The 23659-nt window shown below is 42.3% G+C and overlaps 1 protein-coding gene across 1 annotated transcript in view; it reads right to left on the reverse strand.

Annotated features, from left to right (window-relative positions):
- The window catches only part of LOC112217889 (dynein axonemal heavy chain 8-like), a 57294-nt gene that overhangs the window by 23452 nt on the left and 10183 nt on the right, over positions 1-23659 (reverse strand). Inside the window, exons 31-57 of the mRNA XM_042300956.1 lie at positions 23062-23124; positions 22812-22912; positions 21082-21219; positions 20682-20922; positions 20299-20498; positions 20028-20181; positions 17008-17171; positions 16836-16938; positions 16645-16749; positions 16106-16267; positions 15715-15939; positions 15423-15595; positions 15152-15330; positions 14261-14448; positions 14065-14151; positions 13832-13939; positions 13598-13732; positions 13308-13469; positions 12890-13136; positions 12384-12625; positions 11945-12085; positions 11491-11722; positions 11115-11257; positions 9444-9578; positions 7240-7362; positions 4731-4944; positions 4008-4117 (exon numbers count right to left, since the gene is read on the reverse strand). Coding sequence (XP_042156890.1) covers positions 4008-4117; positions 4731-4944; positions 7240-7362; positions 9444-9578; positions 11115-11257; positions 11491-11722; positions 11945-12085; positions 12384-12625; positions 12890-13136; positions 13308-13469; positions 13598-13732; positions 13832-13939; positions 14065-14151; positions 14261-14448; positions 15152-15330; positions 15423-15595; positions 15715-15939; positions 16106-16267; positions 16645-16749; positions 16836-16938; positions 17008-17171; positions 20028-20181; positions 20299-20498; positions 20682-20922; positions 21082-21219; positions 22812-22912; positions 23062-23124 — 4275 coding nt within the window. The remainder of the gene's footprint in view (positions 1-4007; positions 4118-4730; positions 4945-7239; positions 7363-9443; positions 9579-11114; positions 11258-11490; positions 11723-11944; positions 12086-12383; positions 12626-12889; positions 13137-13307; positions 13470-13597; positions 13733-13831; positions 13940-14064; positions 14152-14260; positions 14449-15151; positions 15331-15422; positions 15596-15714; positions 15940-16105; positions 16268-16644; positions 16750-16835; positions 16939-17007; positions 17172-20027; positions 20182-20298; positions 20499-20681; positions 20923-21081; positions 21220-22811; positions 22913-23061; positions 23125-23659) is intronic.

Below are 23659 nucleotides of genomic sequence, written 5' to 3' on the forward strand. Positions count from 1 at the left end.
CCACAGAATTTTGGCCAACCAATTGCAGCACTCCATTGGATAGCAACTGTCGCTTACCATGCTCGAGACCAACCAGCCTTGGACAATCTCTAGATTCAAATGCATGGAAGCCAATAAGGGCAGTGACGACAACAGAGAGGTGATCCAAAAAAAACGATTGTTGAAATGGCTAAATAATTGAACAGTGCACAAGGGCTAGAGTATGTATGCTAGCTAGCTATTAATAATAAACTAATAATATTAGTTAACTATATTATTAATATAACTCATCTGCTGTCAACATCAGGATACATTTGAGAGCACTAATTGGCTCCAAAAGTGGTTAGTAGCTTTGACTAAAAACAAAAAACATTTGTCATAAGAAACTAGCTCCCTGGTATACAGAAAATATCCGAGCTCTGAAGCAAGCTTTCAGAGAATTGGAATGGAAATGGCGCCACAGCAAACTGGAAGTCTTCTGACTAGCTTGGAAAGACAGTACCGTACAGTATCAAAGAGCCCACACTGCTGCTCGATCATCCTATTTTTCCAACTTAATTGAGGAAAATAAGAACAATCCAAAATGTATTTTTGATACTGTCGCAAAGCTAACTAAAAAGCAGCATTCCCCAAGAGAGGATGGCTTTCACTTCATGAACTTCTTTGAGGAAAAGATCATGATCATTAGAAAGCAAATTACGGACAACTCTTTAAATCTGGGTATTCCTCCAAAGCTCAGTTGTCCTGAGTCTGCACAACTCTGCCAGGACCTAGGATCAATGGAGACACTCAAGTTTTTTAGTACTATATCTCTAGACACATTCATGAAAAATAATAATGGCCTCTTAACCTTCAAGCTGCTTACTGGATCTGTCACGACTTCCACCGAAGGTGGATCCCCTGCCTGTTCGGGCGGCGCTCGGCAGTCGTCGTCGCCAGTCTACGAGCTGCACCCGATCCCCTTTTCCTTTTCTGTTTGTTATGTCTTATTGGTTGCACCAGTTTCTTATTTGAGTTTTGGTTCAGGACTATTTAAGCCTGTTAGGCCCGCCTGCTTTTGTGCAGGCTTGTTTTCTGTTAGTCTAGGTTGGTTGCGTGTTGTGTTCCCTGTCTGTTTGTGCCCAGTTTTGGGTTGGACACTTTTGTCTTCGCCTGTTGTTTTTGGCGTTAATTGTGGACACCGCAATAAAGTTCGGTTTCCCCCATTTTCCTCTGCTCTCTGCGCTTGACTCCGCACCCACCACTCCTGGCTGTGTGACAAGACCCTATTCCAACTAAACTACTGAAAGAGCTGCTTCCTGTGGTTGGCCCTCCTATGTTGAACATAATAAACGGCTCTCTATCCACCGGATGTGTACCAAACTCACTAAAAGTGGCAGTAATAAAACCTCTCTTGAAAAAGCCAAACCTTGATCCAGAAAATATAAAAAACAATCAGCCTATATTGAATCTCCCATTCCTCTCAAAATGTTTTGAAAAAGCTGTTGCGCAGCAACTCACTGCCTTCCTGAAGACAAACAATGTATACGAAATGCTTCAGTCTGGATTTATAGACCCCATCATAGCACTGAGACTGCACTTGTGAAGGTGGTAAATGACCTTTTAATGGCGTCAGACCGAGGCTCTGCATCTGTCCTGTTGCTCCTAGACCTTACTGCTGCTTTTGATACCATCGATCACCACATTCTTTTGGAGAGATTGGAAAACCAAATTGGTCTACACGGACAAGTTCTGGTATGGTTTAGATCTTATCTGTCGGAAATATATCAGTTTGTCTCTGTGGATGGTTTGTCCTCTGACAAATCAACTGTAAATGTCGGTGTTCCTCAAGGTTCCGTTTTAGGACCACTATTGTTTTCACTATATATTTTACCTCTTGGGGATGTCATTCGTAAACATAATGTTAACTTTCACTGCTATGCGGATGACACACAGCTGTACATTTTGATGAAACATGGTAAAGCCCCAAAATTGCCCTCACTGGAAGCCTGTGTTTCAGACATAAGGAAGTGGATGGCTGCAAACTTTATACTTTTAAACTCGGCCAAAACAGAGATGCTTGTTCTAGGTCCCAAGAAACAAAGAGATCTTCTGTTGAATCTGACAATTAATCTTGATGGTTGTACAGTCGTCTCAAATAAAACTGTGAAGGACCTCGGCGTTACTCTGGACCCTGATCTCTCTTTTGACAAACATATCAAGACTGTTTCAAGGACAGCTTTTTTCCATCTACATAACATTGCAAAAATCTGACATTTTCTGTCCAAAAACGATGCAGAAAAATTAATCCATGCTTTTGTCACTTCTAGGTTAGACTACTGCAATGCTCTACTTTCTGGCTACCCGGATAAAACACTAAATAAACTTCAGTTAGTGCTAAATACAGCTGCTAGAATCCTGACTAGAACAAAAAAATGTGATCATATTACTCCAGTGCTAGCCTCCCTACAATGGCTTCTTGTTAAGGCAAGGGCTGATTTCAAGATTTTACTGCTAACCTACAAAGCATTACATGGGCTTGCTCCTACCCATCTTTCTGATTTGGTCCTGCCGTACATACTTACACGTACGCTACGGTCACAAGATGCAGGCCTCCTAATTGTCCCTAGAATTTCAAAGAAAACAGCTGGAGGCAGGGCTTTCTCCTATAGAGCTCAATTTTTATGGAATGGTCTGCCTACCCATGCGAGAGACGCAGACTCGGTCTCAACCTTTAAGTCTTTACTGAAGACTCATCTCTTCAGTGGGTCATATGATTGAGTGTAGTCTGGCCCAGGAGTGTGAAGGTGAACGGAAAGGCACTGGAGCAATGAACTACCGTTGTTGTCTCTGCCTGGGCGGTTCCCCTCTCTCCACTGGGATTCTCTGCCTCTAACCCTATTACAGGGGCTGAGTCACTGGCCTACTGGTGCTCTTCCATGCCGTCCCTAGGAGAGGTGCGCCACTTGAGTGGGTTGAGTCACTGACGTGGTCTTCCTGTCTGGGTTGGCGCCCCCCCTTGGGTTGTGCCGTGGCGGAGATCTTTGTGAGCTAAACTCGGCCTTGTCTCAGGATGGTCAGTTGGTGGTTGAAGATATCCCTCTAGTGGTGTGGGGGCTGTGCTTTGGCAAAGTGGATGGGGTTATATCCTGCCTGTTTGGCCCTATGTGTCGGGGGCTAGGTTTAGTCTGTTATATCTGGAGTATTTCTCCTGTCATATCCGGTGTCCTGTGTGAATTTAAGTATGCTCTCTCTAATTATTTCTTTCTTTCTCTCAGAGGACCTGAGCCCTAAGGACCATGCCTCAGGACTACCTGGCATGATGACTCCTTGCTGTCCCCAGTCCACCTGGCCGTGCTGACCTGTTGCACCCTCGACAACCACTGTGATTACTATTATTTGACCATGCTGGTCATTTATGAACATTTGAACATTTTGGCCACGTTCTGTTATAATCTCCACCCGGCACAGCCAGAAGAGGACTGGCCACCCCTCATAGCCTGGTTCCTCTTTAGGTTTCTTCCTAGGTTTTGGCCTTTATTGGGAGTTTTTCCTAGCCACCGTTCTTCTACACCTGCATTGCTTTCTGTTTGGGGTTTTAGGCTGGGTTTCTGTACAGCACTTTGAGATATCAGCTGATGTAAGAAGGGCTATATAAATACATTTAATTTGTTTTGACTGCATTCTGATAGTGCATAGTCAGAGCCATCTTGTGGCTAGCCACACTACAAACATTAACAGGTTCCCGTGAAGTAATTGTAATGACATTCCACCACCACATACCTGAGCAAGTGGTAGTCTGTGTTTAAATTCATTGTCTATTAAAAACACATTCTGAGATCATTTTGAGGGGTTTTCTCCAGTGGTTTGAGTGGGGAATTGGGCTTCACAGGAAAATCTTGTCCGAGGTTGCAACGGTAACCAAGGAGGGGGGCTTAGCGAAGGGTCAATTACTATGGTCGTTAGTATGCCAAACATCACAAATAGATCTGGGACCAGGTTAAATATATTCAGTAAAGCATTAATTCTGATATTGGGACAGTGCTTACCTTGGTCCACTGCCACAGGATCCTACCAGCGGAGACCAGACATTTCACTGTCTCAGAAATCTCAGACTTGAACTCCCTGCATTCGTGGAAGTATCCACAGCCCATGATACCTGTGGGAATAGAGACACATAAAGTACTCTTTTGTGTGTGTGTGTGTGTGTGTGTGTGTGTGTGTGTGTGTGTTGATGGGTTCGGATTTCTAAACTTTAAATATTGTTAGTCATCAGTTATACTTGAGACATGAGGGGTGCCATAGTCTAGGGTCTACACCAGAAGTTAATGGTTATCTGTAGGAGGAATGGATATTGTGGATGTAATTAAGCTTGGAATGTACTGAGTGAAAGAAAGATAATTACATGTGGCATGCACTGATAAGGATTGAGAGATGTGGATTGGTGAGGAAGGGGGTCGAGGTCAAGTGACCTTACGGGAGAAGGAACAGTTTGTGGCCCGTATCACTTAACTTCCTGCCTAGTAATAAAGATGTAATGTTTAGAGAGGAGGAGACTCCACCCAAATTGGGGTATATATATTACCACTGGTGGAAATATGTATTTGCCTTATGCAGCTGTATGACCCAATGGGGCAATAAACTTGGTTTGAGCTTTATTATGCGCCTGTGAAATTTTATAAGGTTGATTTAGAACCTAACAGTGTGATATTGCATAATTTGATTGCTGCATCACAGCCAGTCAGTTATTAATTCAGAGGTGAGTAGCTTACCAAAGATCTTGTCAATGGAGGTGTTGGATGGCAGGGTACAGTTGAACACGGTAAACTGTCTCTTCAGTCTCTGGGGGATGTCATTCCTGCCTCCCCCAGGGTGAATCATAGCAGCCAGCATCTGCATGTCCACAATGGTGGTGAAGTCTCCTGGTTTGTCCAGACTGTACATGCCAGTCATCTCCATCATCTGACGGACTATCTCGTTGGTGATCTGTGTGCAAAATAAACAAACACAAACAAGGGAATCAGTTATTCTGCAAACCATTGTAAATGCCTGTTGTCACTTTGAATTGATTACACATTTTTTCTATTGTGTGACACCGCAATTTATTTTGTGTGTAACCAAATCATGGGCCAGTCCCTTTAACTGAAAAGTTAGTGGCATCAGTACCACCAGGGGAAAAAGTTAGTCTAGAGCCCTGCTTCAGTGATGGCTATATGGCAGTGACGGAAAAAGTACCCAATTGTCATACTTGAATAAAAGTATAGATACCTTAACAGAAAGTTACTCAAGTAAAAGTGAAAGTCAGCCAGTAAAATACTACTGAGTAAAAGTCTAAAAGTATTTGGTTTTAAATATACTTAAGTATCAAAAGTAAATGTAATTGAAAAAATATACTTATGTATCAATAGTAAAAGTATAAATCATATTAAATTCCTTATATTAAGCAAAGCAGACAAGACCATTTCCTTGTTTTTAAAATGTATGGATTGCCAGGGGTTCACTCCAACACTCCGACATTATTTACAAAAGATGCATTTGTGTTTAGTGAATCCGCCAGACCAGAGGCAGTAGGGATGAACAAGTGTTCTCTTGATAAGTGTGTGAATTTAACCATTTTCCTGTCCTGCTAAGCATTCAAAATGTAACGAGTACTTTTGGTTGAAAAATTTATGGAGTAAAAAGTACAATATTTTCTTTAGGAATGTAGTGGAGTAAAAGTAAAAGTTGTCAAAAATATAAATAGTAAAGTACATTTACCCCAAAAAACTAGTTAATCTTGATGCTACCCATCCCGGATCCGGGATCGTGACTACGGCTCAAGCTCATTAGCATAACGCAAAATGCGAAAAAATATTCTTAGACATATTTAACCTCCACACCTACACAAGTCCAATAGCTCAAATGAAAGATAAACACCTTGTTCATCTACCCAGCAAGTCAGATTTCTAAAATGTTTTACGGCGAAAACATAGCACACATTTATATTAGACCACCACCGAAACAAAAGGCAAGCGGCGGCCATTTTGTCCCAGAAAATATAAAATTTAAAAGTAGGATTAAAAAATAAATAACTCACTAACCTTTTGAAAATCTTCATCAGATGACAGTAATATTACATGTTACACAGTACATTTTTTTTTTTCAATAATATGCCATTAATATCCATAAATCTCTGTTTACAATGACGACATTTCAAAAAATGCTACTCAAAATGTCCGGAGAAATTATGATAGCTCCGACAGATAACGTCAGATAACAAGCAATAAACATGACTAAATATACATGTTCTACATATAGTTACAAAGATACACTTCTTCTTAATACAACCGCTGTGTTACATTTATTTTTAACGTTACAGAATTCGTTCACTAGTCTATGCTATGAGTCGGCGCTCAGATATTAGCAGTGTCTCCTCTACGTTTGGAGTCCACAGAAACCCAAAATAACCACATAAATATTCCCTTACCTTTGATGTTCTTCGATCAGAAGACGTAGAAGGAGTCATACTTACCCAATACATCGTTTGGTTTCAAGTTGTGCGTCTTTGTATTAGCATATGCTAACAGCTTCAGCTGAAATGCACCCAAAATAACTTCTGCTCCTTCTGGTCCCGCACTCTTGCGCATCAAACTTCAAAATTACATATTATATGTCGACTAAACTGGTCAAACTAAGTGCAGAATCGAGCAAAATGATGTTTTTATCATGTAAAACAATGATAATCGCAAACAAACGAACCGGCTTCAACTGGTGTCTATTGGAAAAGAACGTTCTCCAAATCGGCCGCGCGCAATAGAGTGCATGTATGTGAGAGTGAACCGGGCATTTTCGCCCGCCAAAGGATGAGGGAGCGCGAAATTCAAACAATGAACGTGCCAATTGAAAGCAGACATCGCGCTGAACAAATACATACTGTTCCCAGATCGGTAGCTGCCTGGGAAGGGTGGGGGCGATGACGTCAAAGTTGACCCAACTTTTCTCTTGACAAGAGAGAGTTTGGGAGAAAGGCTGCCCTGAGAGTTCTGCTTTACATACAGACATAATTTAAACGGTTTTAGAAACTTTAGAGTGTTTTCTATTCAATAATTATTATTATATGCATATATTAGCAATTTTGGAAAAAAATATTTTCAGTTTACTATGGGCACGCACTTCCTCCAAAGGGGGCAGTATTCAGCCATAAGCTCAAGAGGTTAAGTAGTACTTCAAAGTATTTTTAATTAAGTACTTTACACCACTGCTATATGGATGGGTTGAATTGAAATGCTATGACTACAGTACCTGGTCGCCCCACTCATTGACAATGGGCATGTTGATGTCATCCACAAAGATGGTCATTCTGCGTCCTCCGGGAGGTCCGTAGGTGCTACCCATTCGCTTCTCAATGTAGCTCTCCACTGTGCGCTATGATACAACACTTCTATTACTACTCAACAGAAACACAATAAAGTGATTCCTCACGAAACCAGGACAAAAAAGACCATGATTTGGGGGATTTTCATGAAATTTTATCCATACAATGGTCCTTTGGAAGAAGGATTGTTATATATTTGGCATTTTATCCAAAAGCATAATTGAGAAATAATTGATCAAAGTTGGCATATTTCTAACATTTTGGCCTTACTCAGGCCTCCTTTAATTTAAGACTACATTGTTTCATCTGTATATGCTACAGAACAAAAATTGGTGTCATATGAAGCTTTTCCGCTTGCTCTGTAATGAGTAGTATTTTTTGTTTTCATATATTGTTGAACATAATATGCTCTACACAGACATATAAAAGTTCATTTTAGAGTTATGATCCAATTTGTGAGCATTACCAAGAGTGAATGTGAAAATGTATTCAAAATGGTCACCCTCTGCTGGTGATTTGCAGGATGTGCAATGATATACAGTGGGGCAAAAAAGTATTTAGTCATTCACCAATTGTGCAAGTTCTCCCACTTAAAAAGATGAGAGAGGCCTGTAATTGTCATCATAGGTACACTTCAACTATGACAGACAAAATTAGAAAAAAAAATCCAGAAAATCACATTGTAGGATTTTTAAAGAATTTATTTGCAAATTATGGTGGAAAATAAGTATTTAGTCAATAACAAAAGTTTATCTCAATACTTTGTTATATACCCTTTGTTGGCAATGACAGAGGTCAAACGTCTTCAATGCCCTTGCTGATGGAAGGAGGTTTTCACTCAAATTCTCACGATACATGGCCCCATTCATTCTTTCCTTTACAAGGATCAGTCGTCCTGGTCCCTTTGCAGAAAAACAGCCCCAAAGCATGATGTTTCCACCCCCATGCTTCACAGTAGGTATGGTGTTCTTTGGATGCAACTCAGCATTCTTTGTCCTCCAAACACGACGAGTTGAGTTTTTACCAAAAAGTTCTATTTTGGTTTCATCTGACCATATGACATTCTCCCAATCTTCTTCTGGATCATCCAAATGCTCTCTAGCAAACTTCAGACGGGCCTGGACATGTACTGGCTTAAGCAGGGGGACACGTCTGACACGGCAGGATTTAAGTCCCTGGTGGCGTAGTGTGTTACTGATGGTAGGCTTTGTTACTTTGGTCCCAGCTCTCTGCAGGTCATTCACTAGGTCCCCCCGTGTGGTTCTGGGATTTTTGCTCACCGTTCTTGTGATCATTTTGACCCCACGGGGTGAGATCTTGCGTGGAGCCCCAGATCGAGGGAGATTATCAGTGGTCTTGTATGTCTTCCATTTCCTAATAATTGCTCCCACAGTTGATTTCTTCAAACCAAGCTGCTTACCTATTGCAGATTCAGTCTTCCCAGCCTGGTGCAGGTCTACAATTTTGTTTCTGGTGTCCTTTGACAGCTCTTTGGTCTTGGCCATAGTGGAGTTTGGAGTGTGACTGTTTGAGGTTGTGGACAGGTGTATTTTATACTGATAACAGTACAAACAGGTGCCATTAATACAGGTAATGAGTGGAGGACAGAGAAAGAAGAAGAAGAACTTCTTAAAGAAGAAGTTACAGGTCTGTGAGAGCCAGCAATCTTGCTTCTTTGTAGGTGACCAAATACTTATTTTCCACCATAATTTGCAAATAAATAAATTAAAAATCCTACAATGTGATTTTCTGGATTTTTTTTTCTCATTTTGTCTGTCATAGTTGAAGTGTACCTATGATGAAAATTACAGGCCTCTCTCATCTTTTTAAGTGGGAGAACTTGCACAATTGGTGACTGACTAAATACTTTTTTGCCCCACTGTATGTTCAACAATATATATAAAAAAAATGCCTAATCAAATAGTTTTTTCTATATTCATGTTTATATTTTCCAATATTCATAAATGAATGTAAAAATATATATATATATATATATATATATCAAATCCAAATACTCATATTACAGAACGAGCGGTTAGAGCTTCATATGACACCAAACATTATGGAGTCTTAAATGTACTATATGGTGTAATGTATACTGGGTAATGTATATAATGTATACATATCTCACCTGAAACATTGTAGGCTCAGTAGCAGAAGAAAAGTTCAGTGATTTGGACAGGTCTGTCTCAGGGTCGTACTTGTTGGTGTAGCCTTTAATCATCACTGTCTTGGCAGTTCCTTGTTCACCGATAAGCAACACAGCCTTTCAAAAGTGAGAAAAAAATGTTTACGTTGATTACACCAACATGTTGTCATGACGTTGCCCTCTTTGGGTACAGCAAGCCCACTCCCCCTCTCCCTGTCTCCTACACCCCGGCTGCTGTGGTCAGAGAGAGGTCAATTATCTCCTCAAGGCCACAGTATAGAGACAGAGTGAATTTTCATAGAGAACAAAGGAATTTCTTCCACCTCACAAAACTTGAGGTCCGAACAACATTTGTGTTCTGGAGAAGGTATAAAAGATCGGTGAAGAATCCAGCTACTAACTGGTCTATTTGGTAAAATGTTGTGAAACTCATGGGAGACAATACGGCCACATTACCATAAAGCTGTTTATATAATAGCCTCAGATATGAGGCTTACATCTAATTGTTGTATAAGATTAATGAGTGTGGATGATATTGTTTGTGAAATTGTGTGATGTGATTTTGAAAAAAGTCTCACTAAGTCCTTGGCACGCCCCCAGGGGCATAGACAGGACCGGGCGTCATGAGACGGCCCTTTTCGATGTTCCGAATAAAACCCCACCTGTGTTTTCTATCACCATACCATGTTGCTCTCAATTACGAGTGGTTGCAGACCAGCTTACCTTGATAACGAGAGGGCCAAGGTTTGAGACCAGACTGCTGAATATTTTAACCATCCCACGTGGTTAAACTCTTTAGACTATCGATACCGACAGAATAAGAACAAGTCTTTAATATTAGTTACTAGTCTGCTGCTAGGAATTCGGTATCATTGAACGCGAAGACCGACAACCGCCGAAACATCTATCCATAACAACATGAATGAATGTCACTCTGAACTATCCACTCTAACCACGACGGAGAGGGTGGACAAACTCTCCAACAAAAACAAACTTTTCAACAGAGACCCCGACGACACACTGAGCGTAAATATATATATTGATTGCAATTGTTCCCGAATGAGTGAGCGTTTGTGTGCAAAGGATTAGCATTTCAATTGTTATAATTATGAACTGTGTGTTGTCTTATCTCAGTCCACCCCCACTTCCATTTTGTACACGAAGCCGCGATGCCGGTTTATCCCACTAGGGAAACTCCGTTATCATTTCTTTGTAACTATCTACTGTTTGTTTATGCATTTCTATGAATTGCTTAGTTAGTAAATAAATCATTTTAAGACAATTGACGTATGGATGACTCATAGTGAAGACTGGGTTCGTGCAGATAACCAACAATTTACGACGTTTGGAATGAGACTAACGTGAGGTAAAATAAAGAAGAATTCATTATTCAGAAGACTATTGATCAGATATGAAAATATCTGAAAAGTTATATTAGAAAAAGTATAACTTTGTAATCTGAATATTTTCCTTGGTGCCCCGACTTCCTAGTTAATTACAGTTACATGATTAATCAGTTTAATTGCGTAATAATAATTACAGAGTCATTTGATAAAGATTAATCTTCAGTTTAATGATGCCAAAGGCACGACAATGTTTTCAAGACAACTTAACCCAATTGACCCAATGTGTCTGTGTGTGTGTATACAGTACCTTGCGCTGTTTTGCAATAGTCTCCAAAAGGTAACTGGTTCTGGTGTTGTCCACATTGGGAACCAGGATGGCGGCGTAATCTGGCACGTAGTCAGTGGGATAGATGTACTCCACCACATAGTTATTCCAATGGTCCCAGTCACCTGAAACAGAAACACCTGCATCATATACAGAGCCCTGTCCACATGCAGTATGGTACTACTGTGCAACAACCAAGGCACATAGGGATCCAGGAAAAACAGCCCCAGTGGGCATGGGCCAAAACAGTGCAATGATGTCATTATGACTCTTTTTTGACGTCATGGTCAGGTTGTAAAAGGCATTTTGTCAACATATTTTTATGATTTCTGACCTTTTGGGCTATGTATAAGTATACCGTTCTGGTTGACCATATATTCAAAGATGGTCTCTCCGGGCTGTGTTTTGGGAATGTCCACCTTGCTCTCGTGGGCCCTGATGAAGGCCTCCAGCTTTTCCCTGTCCTCCAGCTCCAGCAGGGCTCCCACACTCCACATCAGGCAGAAGACAAAGAGGCGCTCTAGCTGCATGCTGCTGACCAGGCCCCCCGCCTCCTTGGTGGGGATCAGGCCCTCCAGCAGGTTCACTGACTGAACACATATAGTCACAGACATGGGGTCAGTTATCATATGTAGTAATATGTATATAAAAAAGGGAAAATGCAAAATTCTTTATCTCAAGAGTCTCTTGAATAGCACTTAGAATGCATGCCCAATATAAGGCTTCATTCTAAGTGATATGCTAGTGTCGATATTGGAACAAAGTGATGGTTAAATTAAGGTAAAAAAATACTGAAGGCATTTAATTCATACCTGCATGATATAATTGCACTCCAAAAGCTCCATTTTGGGCTTGAGGCTTTGCTTCAAGTACACGTAGGCATCCTCAAAGACTTTGTCGTATAGACTCATGATATTGTCTGCCTCAACTGCACTGCGTTTGTAAGCCCATCCCTACAACATACATTATACTTAGTCATAACTAGGTCATCATGAGGATTAAGCACATTAGGGGAATCTGAAGCTTTTTTTTACTGCGGTAATGTAAAGTTACCCCACCCTGACACTCAGTCTATAACACAAAGCATATTGCCATTTGGCACATATCTGATATTGAACACAATGGCCAATTAGATAGATTTGTTCACAATTTCACTGGATTATTGAAGAAAAACTATCCACACAGAGTATATTAATATGGAACACTTTGACCGTAACATGGATGGTTTGTGTTATTGCATAAGCCCTATACCTGCAGTATAGGCCTCCAGCTGAGAGCCGAGGAGCTCATAAAGACCATGCCCACGCGGGATACGGTGGCTGGGGAGGCGTTGTCCATGTTGTGCACCTCAAACACCAGTTTACAGGCCGGGGACATGACGATCCTATCACCGTTGGCCAGGGTCAGGGTCTTGTTGTCATCCAGAACAGAGTTGAGGTTCTCAATCCAGATGGCGTCCACAGGGCCGTCCAGGACTATCCAGATGTTCTCTCCTACAACAAAAAGGGGTGAGTTTCCCAAAAACATAATATTTAACATGGTACTTAGTTTGTTCACCCACAGAAGATTGACTAGCCAACATAAATGTTTCTAATTGTTACTCTCTTGGAAGCTCTGTGGCTGGGTCGTCGAGAGAAAACCCTTATTCAGAGGTTGGACCATTTGAACACTGCTTCTTCATCTAACAATGTTCTCACAGATGGTAAAACCATATCAATATTGTATCCCAAGGTGCATTCAGAGTCAGACAGTTGTACCCTTCTTGGTTTTTAAAGTCTTCCTCCACAGCGTGGAGAAGATGCCGTCAGTCCAGTCGTTAGTGGCGGCGTCCAAACGCCCGAACATCTGGGGGGCCGTGATGGCCTTGGGGTTCATCCTCATCTCCCTGTGGGGCGTTCCGCACTCGCTCAAGGCCCGCATCAGGATGTTGATGACTGCGGTCTTCCCGGCCCCGCTGGGGCCGAGTGTCATCAGGCCGTGACGCACACGCGACGATTCGTAAAGCTGACACACACAACAGCACATTTTTATTTCAGGCTCTTTGGAGGGTAACTTTTTTTTCTTTCTTTTATCAATCATTTAAACATACATTCACATTGTGTATATACTGTATATCTTTGGTTACACACCAGTGCATTCAGCACTTGTGACTAAACACAGAAGTAAAAGTGTCACCTGAACAAGTTTGAGGTTCCACGAAGGGTGGTTGACAAGGCCTGCCAGCTCCACCTGGTTGGCCACGGCAACCTGCAGCTCAGCGTAGGTGCTCCCGTCCAGCTGGATCCCCGGGAACAGATCACTGATCAGACTGAGGAAGAGAGGCTCGTCCTCATCCACCTGGCAGGGAGAAGCACCAAAGAGACAAAATATGTTAGCATCCGCATGCTAAAATCATGTTAGCATTAGCATGCTAAAAACATACTAATGAGGATCAATAATTTTGCTGATGATGTCTCTTTTCATACCAGTTTGGAGAGGTTCATGTCACGCAGAACTCTCATCACAATGCTGGACTCGGTGTCTTGAGGTCGGGCTCTCTTATTGGCCCCCAGGGTTCTCAACACAGACAGAATGTTCCTCAGACCAAAGTCATAGTGGACCTGATAGGATGGATTGACTGTCAGTCTCAGTGTAGCAGTTAATTTATTCTTGTTCTTTCAAAGGCCAGTACAGACAGGAATGACTGCCTCTGCATTCACCTGCTTTGTCAGTTGCTCCTCGCACAGTTTGTAGAGCACAAAGAACTTCTGTGCCAAGACAACGTTTTCAATGAAACCGCAGCTGGCCAATTTCACCCTCATGATGATCTGGAAAACAATGAGGAACACATTGTTGACCGACAGCTAAGACACAGAAGGTTGCAATCCCATATGGTTAAAGGAACTCTTTGCCCAGTATGGTAGTTGACTGGAGGGAAGGGAACTCAACCCACCTGTCTGTCCGGCACCATCATGGACACAGTCCTGAACTGAACTTTCAGGTTCTCTGGCAACTCCTGACGCCCAGCATAACCAGGGTTCTATGAAATAACAAGATGTTGGTATTCAAAAGCTTTATACATGCTGCTTGTCAAAGTGCTTGTACTCAGCGACTAATGGCAAAGCTGTGCTGTCTTGCCTCCCACTCACCATGGTGATAAACAGCCCAAATTCTGGGTTCAGACTGACTAAGTCTCCGTCGGTGAAGATGAATTGTGTTTTGCGGTCTTTACGGGATGAGAGAACAATGTAGATCTGCTGTGCAGCTACAGACAGCACAGGCAAGTCAATTCTGTTGAACTCGTCAAAGCAGCCCCAGGAGCCAGACTGGGCAAGACCTGGAAGTAAGCAGAAGACCGACATTAACAACTGACACTAGGCCAGGTGTTCCCAAACTTTTTAACTCGGGGGCCCCCCTTCCAGCATTGGGGAACATCCTGTGCCCCCACTGCGCACGCACGTGCCACATCTACTTCTATGGGCACAAGCACTGTTCATGACAAACTGTTCACACCCCATTGTTGGTGGAGAGAATTTTGCAGGTTTAAAACTTATTTCCTGCAATTCTACACATTTTGTCATGGGGTGCAAAGAAAACTTTGCAGTTTTAAAGCAAATTTTCTTGCAATTCTATACATTTTGGCATGTCTAATGTGTATTCATGTGATATTTGAGTGACAAAAAAATTACAACAATATCTATGGGCTAAAAACCTTAAAAAAATAGCTGACATGGGCTAGCTGATTTGGACATTTCTGGAAAAGTTATAAATAGCTCTCGAAAGTATGCAATGGCTAACGTGACAAGAGGAACTGATTATGCACTACACGATTTCGACTATTACAACTTTCAAGAGTAAGTTTAAACCCGGACTGAGCCCCCCCCCCATGCCGCAACGTTTGAGAGCCACTGCATTGGACAATTGACAACTAACATTAGCATCCCAAAATGATAGCTAGCCCATAGAGAAGAGGGCACACCTCCAAATTGTTTCCATTGAGTTGACACAATGAAATCATCTCAATTGCATTGATTGTTCACCTTTGTAGATTCTACCAAGTCCTCTGAAGTCCATCTGGTCAGAGCAGTTGAAGACCACCACGTATTTCCCCAGGCAGCGGCCCATGTCTTTAGTGGTCTCAGTCTTCCCTGTACCGGCTGGCCCGGCTGGGGCGCCACCCATGCTCATGCCCAGAGCCTGAGACAATGTGATGTAGCACCTATAAATGGATGGTTTGACATCATGGTTATTCAACATTTCACTAAGGAAAGATTTTCACCACACACACAAACACAAACCATCTTCTCTTGCCTGTCAGTTAAAGGGGTGATGACCAGACGGTCAGTGCAACCCAGGAATTCATTTTGGTAAACAAAATCGACGTCGGTAATGGACACTAAGACATGATCCAAGTCCTCCTTGAAGTAGAACCTGCTCTGCTTCAGCCACTCAAAGTCAGTGGTTGACTTGATGTGCATTTTGACCTGATAAGGAATAGCAAAGAATTTAAATATTTTGTGTTTTAACACAAAACCCAAAATATAAATGTTCTAAAATGTAACTTAGAGACATAAGAATGTGTTTTTATTTTTCAGCGACTCACTAGGTCATCAAATATGTCCCTTTGGTGCACATGGATTGTGACCAGTGTCTCGAACTTGATACGATCAAATTTGGTCAGGTCATGGGTGGTCTGTGAAATCAGTGTGTTGAGCAGATCCAGGAACTTCTGGTTGGTAGTTGGCATGATCTTCTTGTCGTCTTTGGCATTGCGCAGCGCCTCCTCCGAGTCCCGTGTCCACAGCATCTGGATGCCAAGCAGGCCCACCTGAGAAAACAAAGTTATCAACGATACACTTATTCTAATTACATATATTTTTGACAACTGATCGATCCTATGATTCAACAATTGATCCTGAGTTGACAATTGATCCTAGATGGATATTCTTCATCATTCTGTTTCATATAATGGATTTCTAGGTTGCTCTCCCCACCTGTGCTTGGAACTGGTTGAGGAAGGTGAGGAGCTGAAAGCCTGAGTCGTTGATCTGGAGATCAGCAGCCTTGATGACAGAGTGTAGAGAGGACTGTTGCTGCATCTGCAGCTCTCCCAGCCACAGCTCCACAGGCCCCCTTGCCATCACTGGGTGGTCCAGCTGCAAACGCATGGACAGACACGTGAGCTGTCACTCACACACACAGACACACGCACACAAATGCATATGCACGCACACACACAGAGGGTGGCGAAAGGTTCCATTCGAATCTCGGAGCTGAAAAGGGGAAACAATATGTTGATGTGCCCTTGAGCAAGGCACTATACCGTAATTGCTCCAGGGTTTCTGTTGATAATGGCTGGCCCTTGCCCCACGCTCTGAGGGAGAGTTGGGATATGCAAAAAAACAGATTTCCAATTCACACCTATGAAATAGGACAAAAATAAGCACCTACCAAATAATATTATTACACACACACACACACACACACGATCATAGTGAGTATTGCATTTGATCATACTGATAATGTTGCATACCGGCACTTTCTCTCCCTCTTGTGAAATGACAGCCAAAATCTTGTCATAATCTTTGGCGTGGAATTCCACTTCGTTGACATTGTCAAACACACCAAGGAGATGAGGCTGGAAAAGAGAGTTTCCCTTATCTGAGACATTGTGCATATCTTATTATTTAGACAAATCTCTGCTGTTCTAAGAGCTGTTGTTACCTGAATTGTGTGTGGATCGCTAGCTTGTCCCAGGATTTCTAAAAGGGAGGGATCAGACACAAAGAAGAACCTGGGGAACTGGAGCCTCTTTTTCTCCAGGTACCTGTTGAGTTCAAGTAACGTAGTCAGTTGAAAGAGTAAGCTGCTAATGCTAAACAGTCTTTATCCGTACCCAGTGAGAGACTTCTGGCAAAGCTCCAGCTGCTCCTGGAGGTGAGGCAGCAGCTGACCCATGGTCTCGTCTCCCACGCAGCACTGCACTACGTTGGGGATCTCATGGGCACGCTGCATGATCTTGATCCACGACTTATCAATGTTCTGGAAGCGCTTGGCTTCCTAAAGCAAAATAAAATGTCAGAATCAGAATGAGAAACAGAAAATTTGAGTATATTGGCATGAAACACATGATTGCTGGGAAAATGTATTGAAATTGAAGACTGAAGATCACTCTGTCATGCTGATTGAGTTCGAATAACAGACTGGAAGCTTCAAAAGGAGGGTGGTGCTTGAAATCATTGTACTTCCTCTGTCAACCATGGTTACCTGCAAGGAAACACGTGCCGTCACCATTGCTTTGCACAAAAAGGGCTTCACAGGCAAGGATATTGCTGCCAGTAAGATTGCACCCATTTATCGGATCATCAAGAACTTCAAGGAGAGCAGTTCAATTGTTGTGAAGAAGGCTTCAGGGTGCCCAAGAAAGTCCAGCAAGTGCCAGGACGTCTCCTAAAGTTGATTCAGCTGCGGGATGGGGGCACCACCAGTACAGAGCTTGCTCAGGAATGGCAGTAGGCAGGTGTGAGTGCACAGTGAGGCAAAGACTTTTGGAGGATGGCCTGGTGTCAAGAAGGGCAGCGAAGAAGCCACTTCTCTCCAGGAAAAACATCAGGGACAGACTAATATTCTGTAAATGGTACTGGGATTCTACTGCTGAAGACTGGGGTAAAGTCATTTTCTCTGATGAATCCCCTTTCCGAATGTTTGGGGCATCCGGAGAAAAAGCTTCTTGTCCGGAGAAGACAAGGTGAGCGCTACCATCAGTCCTTTGTCATGCCAACAGTAAAGCATCCTGAGACCATTGATGTGTGGGGTTGCTTCTCAGCCAAGGGAGTGGTCTCACTCACAATTTTGCCTAAGAGAGCAACTTCTCCCAACCATCCAGAAACAGTTTGGTGACAATCAATGCCTTTTCCAGCATGATGGAGCACCTTGCCATAAGGCAAAACTAAGTGGCTCGGGGAACAAAACATCGATATTTTGCATCCATGGCCAGGAAGCTCCCCAGACCTTAATCCCATTGAGAATTTGTGAAGAGGGGAGTGGACAAACAAAAAACCCACAAATTCTGACAAACTCCAAGCATTGATTATTCAAGAATGGGCTGACATCAGTCAGGATGTGGCCCAGAAGTTAATTGACAGCATGCCAGGGTGGATGGCAGAGGTCTTGAAAAAGAAGGGTCAACAATGCAAATACTGACTCTTTGCATCAACTTCATGTAATTGTCAATAAAAGCCATTGACACTTATGAAATGCTTGTAATTATACTTCAGTATTCCATAGTAACATCTGACAAAAATATCTAAAGACATTGAAGCAGCAAACTTTGTGAAAATTAACATTTGTGTAATTCTCAAAACTTTTGGCCACGACTGTACAGTACCAGTCAAAATTTGGACACACCTACTCATTCAAGGGTTGTCCTTTAATCTTACTACTTTCCACATTCTAGAATAATAGTGAAGACCTCAAAACTATGAAAAAACACATATGGAATCATGTAGTAACCAAAAAGTGTTAAACAAATCAAACTATATTTTATTTTTGAGACTATTAAAAGTAGCCACCCTTTGCCTTGATGACAGCTTTGCACAATCTTGGCATTCTCTCAACCAGCTTCATGAGGTAGTCACCTGTAATGCATTTCAATTAAAAAGCATGCCTTGTTAATGTGTTTGAGCCTATCAGTTGTGTTGTGACAAGATAGGGGTGGTATACAGAAGACAGCCCTATTTAGTAAAAGACCAAGTCCATATTATAGCAAGAACAGCTCAAATAATCAAAGAGAAAAGACATAAAGGTCAGTCAATCTGGAAAATGTCAAGAACTTTTAAAGTTTCTTCAAGTGCAGTCGCAAAAACTATCAAGCGCTGATGAAACTGGCTCTCATAAGGACAGCCTCAGGAAAGGAAGACCCAGAGTTACCTCTGCTGAAGAGGATAAGTTCATTAGAGTTAACTGCACCCGAGATAGCAGCCCAAATAAATGCTTCACAGAGCTCAAGTAACACCCACATCTCAACATCAACTGTTCAGAGGAGACTGTGGAAATCTACTAAACGACACCAATAAGAAGAAGAGACTTGCAATGGACATTAGACAGGAGGAATCTGTGCTTTGGTCTGATCGATCCAAATGTGCGATTTTAGGTTCCAACCATTTTGAGACGCAGAGTAGGTGAACGGATGATCTCCGCATGTGTGATTCCCACCGTGAAGCATGGAGGAGGAGGTGTGATGTGTGTTTTGTGTGATGTGTGTTTTGCTGGTGACATTGTCAGTGATTTATTTAGAATTCAAGGCAAACTTAACCAGCATGGCTTCCACAGCATTCTGCAGCGACTCGCCATCCCATCTGGTTTGCGCTTAGTGGGACTATATGACCCAAAACACACCTCCAGGCTGTTTAAGGCCTATTTGACCAAGAAGGAAGAAGGAGAGTGATGGTGCTGCATCAGATGAGATGGTTTGGGATGAGATGAGATAGACCGCAGAGTGAAGGAAAAGCAGCCAATATGTGGGAACTCCTTAGGGACTGTTGGAAAATCATTCCTCATGAAGCTGGTGGAGAGAATGCCAAGATTCTGCAAAGCTGTCATCAAGGCAAAGGGTGGCTACTGAAGAATCTAAAATATATTTTGATTTGCTAAACACTTTTTTGGTTACTACATGATTCCATATGTGTTATTTCATAGTTTTGATGTCTTCACTATTATTCTACAATGTAGAAAATAGTAAAAAATAAACAAAAACCCTTTAAAGAGTAGGTGTGTCCAAGCTTTTGACCGTACGTTTGAATATTATGCAATATTCCTTATGTTTTGCTAGACAAGAGCTGAGTTCATAAAGTGTGGAGATCTTTTATATGATCAAGATGCATAAATCAAATCTGCAGATGGGAAGTTGTGCAGTACCTGTGGCAGTTGTTTAGCAATGTCACCTCCCACGAACACAGCCTCCAAATACACCCACAGGTTCTGGACGATAAGCCACTGCTCAATAATGTCAGATGAAGTAGACAGCTTGAAGACCCAGTTCTGAATGTCTTTCTTGAACGGAGCATTGTATCTATGCAAAGATATAAGGGCAAGGTAAGATTCTGGCAGCATTACCATTCTACCAACAACAAAACCTGACTTTGATCAACTGAAGGTCATTATCTATAGCCAAGTCAGTTGTTCATACCTGTTGCTCAGCAATGATCCCAGCAGCATCAAACTATCCTCCATGGTAGCGACTATCTCAGAGGTCTCTGTACCTTTCAGCATTAGCTCTCCTCGGCCCTTGAAGGTCATGAAACTCAGAGACTGACTGGACCATACATCCACCACCTGGGCCAGCTTGGCCTCGATGTCCTTCTCCTTGACCGCCGAGATGCAGATATCCTGAGGCGGCACAACAAGACATGACAGTTAACATGTCAAACAGTGGGGAAGACCACTACAGAAACCCTACATCAAAGATTAAATCATGCTTTAAGCCTGTAAATAACAAATATAAGCAAACATGCATCATCATGGATTTTCCTGTAATAAATATTTAACTGAATTGTGTATTATAACACTAACCTCGATATCCTCCTTGTATTTCAATAGGTTTGCCTCCATGATGTTCTGCAGGGCGAAAGTGTCTGACTCCACCTCAAACTTTTTGCCCGTCAGGCCGGTGATGCGGTCCCAGTGCCTCTGCTTCATGGCCTTGTTGGCCATCATCTCCAGCAGGGGGCAAGACTCGCTGAAGTCATCGATCCTCTTCTTCAGGTCCAAAAATGCCTGCCAGTCCTTCAGGCCTTTGGGCAGCTTCTTACACCTAGTGGTCAAACGATCTGTTACATCTCAACAACAGTAGACACACAAAAAAACAGAGTGAAACAAGAAGGTACTGTCCAATAAAACAAACAAATTTTCATTTCGCGCCCTAATGAATACGGAAAGGAAACAACAAGGCCATTCTGAATCAGCAGAATACCTATTCTGGAAGTCCAAAAGCTCTGCATTGATCGCCTCAATGTCCACCTCTGTCCACAGAATGTCGTAGTATCCACTAATTTTGGCCATCACTGTGTCGTAGAGTCCATACAACTTCTGGAGTAAACTCAGCTCTTTTCTATGGTGAAAAAAGAAATAGGATCATCTTTATCGCGTCATCTATCTACACTGTTGATGAAACAAGGAGTGTTGAACATCATAGACATTCATTATTTCAGTGATATCATTGTTCTACAAGTTACAACCAATGATGTATTGTACCTAGATTACATATAAGTATGTCTAAATATGTGGTGTACTGTATATACACTCAGTGTGCAGTTTATTAGGTACACCACCCAGTTTACGAAAATGGTTAGCTCCAGACAGTGAGTCATGTGGCCGTGGTGTGCTATATACAGCAGGCAGAGATCCATTTAGGCATTCAGTTACTGTTCGATTGAACATTGAGAGTGGTATGATCGTCTGTGCCAGGCACGCCGGTTCTAGTATCTCAGAAACATCCGGCCTCCGTGGTTTTTCACACACGACAGTGTCTAGGGTTTACAGAAAATGGTGCGACAAACTAAAAACAGCTCGTTGATGAGAGGTCGAAGAAGAATGGCAAGAATTGTGTAAGCTAACAGTGGTGTGTAGAACGGGATCTCGGAATGCAAAACTCAGTCCTTGTCACGGATGGGCTATTGCAGCAGACGACCACACCGGGTTCAATTCATATTAGCTAAAAACAAGAAGTGGCTCCAGTGGGCAGGAGATCACCAACACTGGACAATTGAGGAGTGGAAAAACATTGCCGGGTCTGACGAATCCCGGTTCCTGTTGCGTCATGCTGATGGCAGAGTCAATATTCGGCGTAAAGCAGCATGAGTCCATGGCCCCATCCTGCCTGGTGTCTATGGTACTGGCTGGTAGAGGTGGTGTAATGCTGTGGGGAATGTTTTCCTCCTGTCACAAGTTAGTTCCCAAGGTACACATTGAGGAACATTTCCATGCTCTGATGAATTCAAGCTGTTCTGGAGGCAAAGGGGGGTCTTACTGTCACACCCTGACCATAGGGGCGGCAGGGTAGCCTAGTAGTTAGAGCGTTGGACTAGTAACCGGAAGGTTGCCAGTTCAAACCCCCGAGCTGACAAGGTACAAATCTGTCGTTCTGCCCCTGAACAGGCAGTTAACCCACTGTTCCTAGGCCGTCATTGAAAATAAGAATTTGTTCTTAACTGACTTGCCTGGTTAAAAAAAGGTTAAAAAAATAAATTTAAAAAAAATTAAATAGTTTGCTTTGTATGTTTCTATGTTTTGTTTGGTCAGGGTGTGATCTGAGTGGGCATTCTATGTTGTGTGTCTAGTTTGTCTGTTTTTGTGTTTGGCCTGATATGGTTCTCAATCAGAGGCAGGTGTTAGTCATTGTCTCTGATTGGGAACCATATTTAGGTAGCCTGTTTGGTGTTGGGTTTTGTGGGTGATTGTTTCCTGTGTTAGTGTTTGTGCCATACAGGACTGGTTTTGGGTTTTTACATTTATTGTTTTGTAGTTTGTTCATGTATAGTTTTTCTTATTAAAAAAAAACATGAACTTCAACCACGCTGCGTATTGGTCCGCCTGTCCTTCAACGGAAGAATCCCGATACACTTACCCAGTACTAAATGGGTGTACCTAATAAGTTGGCAACTGAGTGTAAGTCTATGGTGAATAACATCCATTACAGTGTACCGTGTTTTTTGCAGAGCCTCATAATCTGTGACTGGTAAACCAAATAGCTGCTCTCCTGACGAGTAGGTGATGAATTTCCTCCACAGGTCGTCAAATCTGGCCTGAAAATATGGAGGAAAAGAAAAACACCCATGACGCATGCAACACATCTGTGAAGATTACTTGCTGTAAAACCCTTTTGTGTGTGTTTATGCGCGTCATGTGAAAGACGTGTGTGTGTGTGATGTAGTGATATGTGTGTTAGTGTTACCTGGCAGATCTGCAGCCTAGTGCTGGCCTCGTTGGGAATTATCCCAGGCACCATTGGGCCTTCCTGCAACAAACAATGACCCCAAGAATGACCTACAGTTCATTCGGAAATTATTCAGACCCTTTGACTTTTTCAGCATGTTACGTTCTAGCCTTATTCTAAAATGTATTAAATTAAACATGTTCCTCATCAATCTACATACAATACCCCATAATGGCAAAGCATAAATGGTTTTTCAAAAAAAATGTTTTTTTATTAACAATGAAAAACAGAAATACCATATTTACATATGTATTCAGACCCTTTGCTTTGAGACTCGAAATTGAGCTCAGATGCATCCTGTTTCCATTGATCATCCTTGAGATTTTTCTACAACTTGATTGGATGGTTGTCCTTCTGGGTGGTTATCCCATCTCCACAGAGGAACTCTGGAGCTCTGTCAGAGTGACCATCGGGTTCTTGGGCACCTCCCTGACCAAGGCCCTTCGCCCCCGATTTCTGTTTGGCCGTGCTGCCAGCACATGATGGTTCCAAACTTCTTCCATTTAAGAATGATGGAGGCCACTGTGTTCTTGGAGACCTTCAATGCTGCAGATAT

Source organism: Oncorhynchus tshawytscha, linkage group LG18, assembly GCF_018296145.1.
Source record: "Oncorhynchus tshawytscha isolate Ot180627B linkage group LG18, Otsh_v2.0, whole genome shotgun sequence".
Classification (NCBI taxonomy): domain Eukaryota; kingdom Metazoa; phylum Chordata; class Actinopteri; order Salmoniformes; family Salmonidae; genus Oncorhynchus; species Oncorhynchus tshawytscha.